The sequence below is a fragment of the Dermacentor variabilis genome, chromosome 8 (assembly GCF_050947875.1).
Source record: "Dermacentor variabilis isolate Ectoservices chromosome 8, ASM5094787v1, whole genome shotgun sequence".
Classification (NCBI taxonomy): domain Eukaryota; kingdom Metazoa; phylum Arthropoda; class Arachnida; order Ixodida; family Ixodidae; genus Dermacentor; species Dermacentor variabilis.
Window position 1 is genome coordinate 138085649 of NC_134575.1, and position 5270 is coordinate 138090918.

A 5270-nucleotide genomic window follows, 5' to 3' on the forward strand; every position below is an offset into this window, starting at 1 on the left:
AGAGACACCACTCCGGACCTTACCTTCGTCAAAACCGACGGAGGATCGAGAGAAGCAAAATGGAGAAACACGGGCCAAGAGCTGGGCAGCGATCACTACATCGTGGAGGTCGTCGTACCGCTAGAACGCCAAGGCAACAGCGGCATAAGGAAGCATCGCATTACGGACTGGGACGCCTTTCGAAAGACGCTACCCGCGGTGCAACTGGACATTACTGACATCGAGCAATGGGCGGCCAACGTCGTTGAGACGATGGAAGGAGCCACCAAAGAGCTGGAGACGGACGAACGGATAGACAAGATGGAGAGTCGGCTGGCCCACCTGATAGAAGCCAAGCAGTCCATAAAGGCGAGGTGGCAGAAGCGACGAACCAACCGAAGTCTAAGGAAGAAGATCGCCGAGCTCAACAGGCAGATCGAGGTCCACTGCAGGGTGCTATGCACCCAACAGTGGAACGAGGCCTGCAACGAAGCCGACGGACAGATGCACAAGGGCAAGACGTGGAAAATGCTGCGGCACCTCCTCGACGAAACCAAGACCAAGGGCCACCAACACAACAACCTGGCCAGAATCCTACACAAGGCAATCTGTGAACACGGGGAGGACGAGGTCAAGGGGCGCTTGGACGCCAAGTACCTACCGACCACCCCCACGGAAAGACACCCGGATTACCAAGGCAACGAGAACGAGACGCTAGATCGAGACATCCAGACATGGGAAGTCAGAGTTGCCCTGCAGGATCTCAATGGCAGGTCCGCCGCGGGTCCCGATCGAGTGACCAACAGAGCGCTCAAGAACCTCAACGAAGCAGCTATCGAAACGCTCACGAAGTTCTACAACAAGTGCTGGCAAGAAGGAAGGCTGCCCAAGCAATGGAAAGCAGCCAAGACGATCCTCATCCCCAAGCCTGGCAAGCCGCCCAACATAGAGAACCTCAGGCCGATCTCGCTCACTTCGTGCGTGGGAAAGGTCCTCGAGCACGTTCTCATGAACAGGTGGCAGCGTTACCTGGAAGAATCGGAGCTTTACCCAAATTCCATCATCGGGTTTCGGAAGAAGCTCGGGACGCAAGACGCCACGATCTTACTGAAGAACGAGATCATCGACGATACGACGGGCACTAAGGACAACAGAGCCATACTCGGGCTGGACTTGCAGAGCGCCTTCGATAAAGTGAGGCACTCGGCTATCCTGGCCCAAGTATCCAGACTAAACATGGGCAGAAGGACATACCAGTACATCAAAGACTTCCTGACGGAACGGACCACCGAAATCTGCGCGGGAGACCTGCAGCTCGAAGAGAAGAAGCTGGGCAGCGTCGGAACTCCGCAGGGCTCGGTGATCTCCCCGCTTCTCTTCAACCTCGTGATGATCGGGGTGGCCAACCGGCTAGAAAGAGTAGCGGGAGTCCGGCACACCATCTACGCCGACGACGTTACGCTATGGGTACCGGGAGGAAGCGACGGACACATCGAGACAACGCTGCAAGAAGCGGTCAACGCCATCGAGGAGCAGCTGGGCGGGTCTGGACTCGTTTGCTCTCCGGCCAAGTCAGAACTGCTGGTGATTCCACCGACAGGAGCGGGCAGGAAAAGAAAGAACATGGAAGTCAAGTACGAGCGACCAAAGATCACGGTCAAGACAGCGGGAGGACAAGTGATACCGGAGGTCGAGAAGATTAGAGTGCTCGGGCTGCTCATCCAGCGAAATCGAGTCAACGGTGAAACGGTCAACAAGCTCGCGGGCAAAGCGGCCGCGGCAATGAGACTCATCAAGAGGGTGTCCAACAGAAGAGCGGGGATGAAGGAGGAGAGCCTGACTAGGCTCGTTCAATCCTTCGCAGTTAGCCACATAACGTACGTGGCCGCCTTCCACAACTGGAGGCCGAGCGAACGTAACAAGATAGACGCCACCATACGCAAGGAGTATAAGGCGGCACTCGGCCTCCTCGGAAGCACGAGCACCGAAAAATTCATGGCGCTGGGAGTCCACAACACGCTGGACGAAATAGCCGAAGCACAGAGAACGGCACAACTCGAGCGTCTCTCTGAAACAAGAACCGGAAGAAAGATACTGCGGGACCTTGGCCTCGAGCCGAGGGAAGGCGAGCAGCAGAAAGACGTGCTTATACCGGATAGCATCAACAGAAAGCTCAGGGTCTGCCCGATCCCGAGGAACGTGAACCCCGAGCACAACAAGGAGCGGAGGTTGGCGAGGGCCAGGGCTCTTGTGGACCTCCACGCCAGAGAAGAAGGCGCCATCTACGTGGGCGCGGCGGAGTATCGAGGGAGCAGCGACGCATACGCGGTGGTGGCTGTCCGGGCATCGACGGGTGCAACGAAGACCGCGGCGAGCGTCCGGACTCGAGAGGCACACCGGGCGGAGGAGGTGGCCATCGCCTTGGCCGTCTCCGACCCCGGATGCACTACAGTGTTGTGTGACTCTAGAACGGCAGTGAAGAACTACGCCAAGGGTAGGGTATGTAGTGAGGCTGCGCGCATACTGCGCAAGGCCGAAGACATCGGACGCAAAAGCGCTGTGGTGATCAAGTGGTTTCCGGCCCACATGGGCAGTGACGTGTCGGAACGCGGGAACGTGAACCACAACGAGACGGCCAACTCGGCCGCGCGAGGACTAACCAACCGCGCAGCTGCAAGCACGGCCGACTCGGAGTGTTGGTCGCGGTGCAGTGCCAAGGACAAGATGACCACCTTCAACGAAATAGTGAAGTGGTACAGACTTAACAGACAGACTATGCCGCCACCTCACCCGGGGCTTACCCGGGAGGAGGCAGTGTTATACAGGCAATTACAGACGGGGTCCCTGCTCACCCCGGTGCTAGCTAAGCACGTGTGTCCGAGCGTGTACGCGAGTGACGTGTGTAGACTGTGCGCTAAGGAGAGAGCCACCGCGGCTCACATCCTTTGGGACTGTAGTAGAAATCCACGAGAAGCCAGTGAGAAGACGACGATCCCGCCGCGGCTAGAGGCTGCAACGAGGACCTATGACCAAGATACACAACTAAAGGCCGTCCAGCAGGTCTCGGCAGCTCTAGAGAGGCAGCGACCTCGCGAAACCGAGGAGAAGGGGGGAGCACCCCCAGGAAGGGGATGGCGACCCTCTCGGATCCGCGGAAGTAGCGAGGAACCAAGACCTCGAGGAGCACAATGCACGAGACTGACGTAGTGGCCGCGTCGCGGTAAAAGCTTGTCCTCCCTGCGTGGAGGGAGCCTAACCGACTCTGCAGGCATATTTACTAAAGTTGTTCTCTCTCTCTCTCTCTCTAGTGGTAGTGCAAGGAAACGGAACGCCGATGCCCGCTCTCATGAGAAGAGACTGGCTGGAAAAACTGCAGATAAACTGGAAAACAGTATACAGTCTGTCCACGGATAAGCCACTGGAGCAGAGGGTGGAAGCTTTACGGAAAAAGTATCCCGAGGTTTTCAAGGGCACCCCGGGTATCGTCAAAAACTTCTAAGCTCGCATCTTTGTTAAGGAAGGGGCTCAACCAGTATTCTCAAAAGCAGGGCCAATGCCGTTTGCTATCAAAGATGAAGTAGCAAAGGAGTACTAAAGAGGGTCACGAAAAGTGACTGGGTAGCCTCTGGCGGTGGTCGCGAAGAAAGGCGGCGCAGGATTAAGGTTATGTGGCGACTACAAGGTCACGGTTAATCCTGTTTTAAAAACAGACCATTACCCTTTGCCATTGCCGGAAGATTTGTACTCCATGCTCGCGGGAGGCAAAATCTTTTGCGTCTTGGATCTATCGCAAGCCTATCAACAAGTGCCGCTTGCTGAGGAAAGCAAAGCGCTGCTAACGGTGAACACTCATCTCGGATTATTTCAGTATCAGCGCCTTCCATTCGGTATCTCTAGCGCACCCGCTATCTTTCAGTGTTTAATGGACGAAGTCTTAAAAGGGATTCCAAAAGTGGGTTGCTATATTGACGACGTCATCGTCGTAGGCGACAACATAGATGACTGTCAGGAAACGGTGGAAAAGGTGCTTCAACGACTGTCACAGCACCATATTACCCTAAAACAACAGAAGTGTGAATTTTTCAAACCATCCGTCGTTTATCTGGGACACAAAGTGACATCAGATGGCATTTTTCAAACCACAACAAAGATAAAGGCAATCACTGAAGCACCTCAGCCAAGCAACGTAACTGAACTGCGAGCCTTCTTAGGCCTGCTGAATTTCTATACCGAATTCATCAAAGATTTAGCTACAGTAGCTGCACCAATGTATGACTTGCTCAAAAAGGACACGACTTGGGTGTGGACGGACGCATGCTCAAGATCGTTCGCGGAAGCCAAGCAGCGCGTCATCGACAGTCGAGTAGTGACTTTTTACGACGTGAAAAAGCCAATCGGGTTAGGCTGCGACGCGTCGGCCTACGGTCTTGGGGCCGTAATTTTTCACGTCATGCCCGATGGCTTAGAAAGACCCATCGCATTTGTCTCCAGAACATTAAGTGCAGCGGAGCGCAACTATGCGCAAGGCGAGAAGGAAGCCCTGGCCTTAATTTTTGGTCTAAGCAGGTTTCATAGATACTTATAGGGGCCAAATTCACGCTGTATACAGACCACCAACCGCTGTTGGGGATCTTGGCATCGGATAAACCAATTCCTTCTTTGGCCGCAGCCAGGATTCAGCGTTGGGCTGTCACCTTAGCAGCTTATCAGTACACACTGCGCTACAGAAACGGCAAAAACATGGAAGTTGCCGACGCACTTTCAAGGCTTCCACTTTTGGTCAAGCATAAAGACGACAGTGAAGAATGTCTTGCAGTGTTTCAGGAAACTCCTCTCACTGCGAGCCAAGTTGCTGCTGCGACTAAAAGGTACCGCCTTCTTTCCAAAGTCGTGCAGTGCACCTTATCTGGCTGGCCCGCGCACTACGATGATAAATTTCAGCCCTTTTACGTTCGTCGAAACGAACTATCGTACGAGCAAGGCTGTGTCACGTGGGGCCAGCGAGTGATCATGCCCGACGAACTTAAAGAAGCAGTATTAACATTGCTGCATGAAGAGCACCCTGGAATGCAAAGAATGAAAATGCTTGCTAGGTCGTTTGTTTGGTGGCCATCGATTGACAAGAACATTAAAGACACAGTCCGTCGATGTACAGTGTGCCAAACGATCATGCCTGCGAAGGCACCGGGACCATTGCATCCATGGACTCTTGTACAACCCGCGTTTGGCAGACGGTCCATGTCGATTTCGCCATGAAGGATGATTCCAACTTGTTCATTCTAGTAGACTCT

General features: G+C 54.3%; 1 protein-coding gene across 1 annotated transcript; it reads left to right on the forward strand.

Moving 5' to 3' along the window:
* Positions 1-300: 300 nt before the first annotated feature.
* On the forward strand, positions 301-3287 carry LOC142590609 (uncharacterized). Its single transcript, XM_075702925.1, has one exon. The coding sequence runs from the start codon at positions 301-303 to the stop codon at positions 3184-3186; it is 2886 nt and encodes a 961-aa protein (XP_075559040.1). The 3' UTR covers positions 3187-3287.
* Positions 3288-5270: the final 1983 nt, after the last annotated feature.

Excerpts from the sequence above, each read along its gene's own strand:
- LOC142590609 (XM_075702925.1), top strand. The coding sequence starts at position 301 with ATGGAGAGTCGGCTGGCCCACCTGATAGAAGCCAAGCAGTCCATAAAG.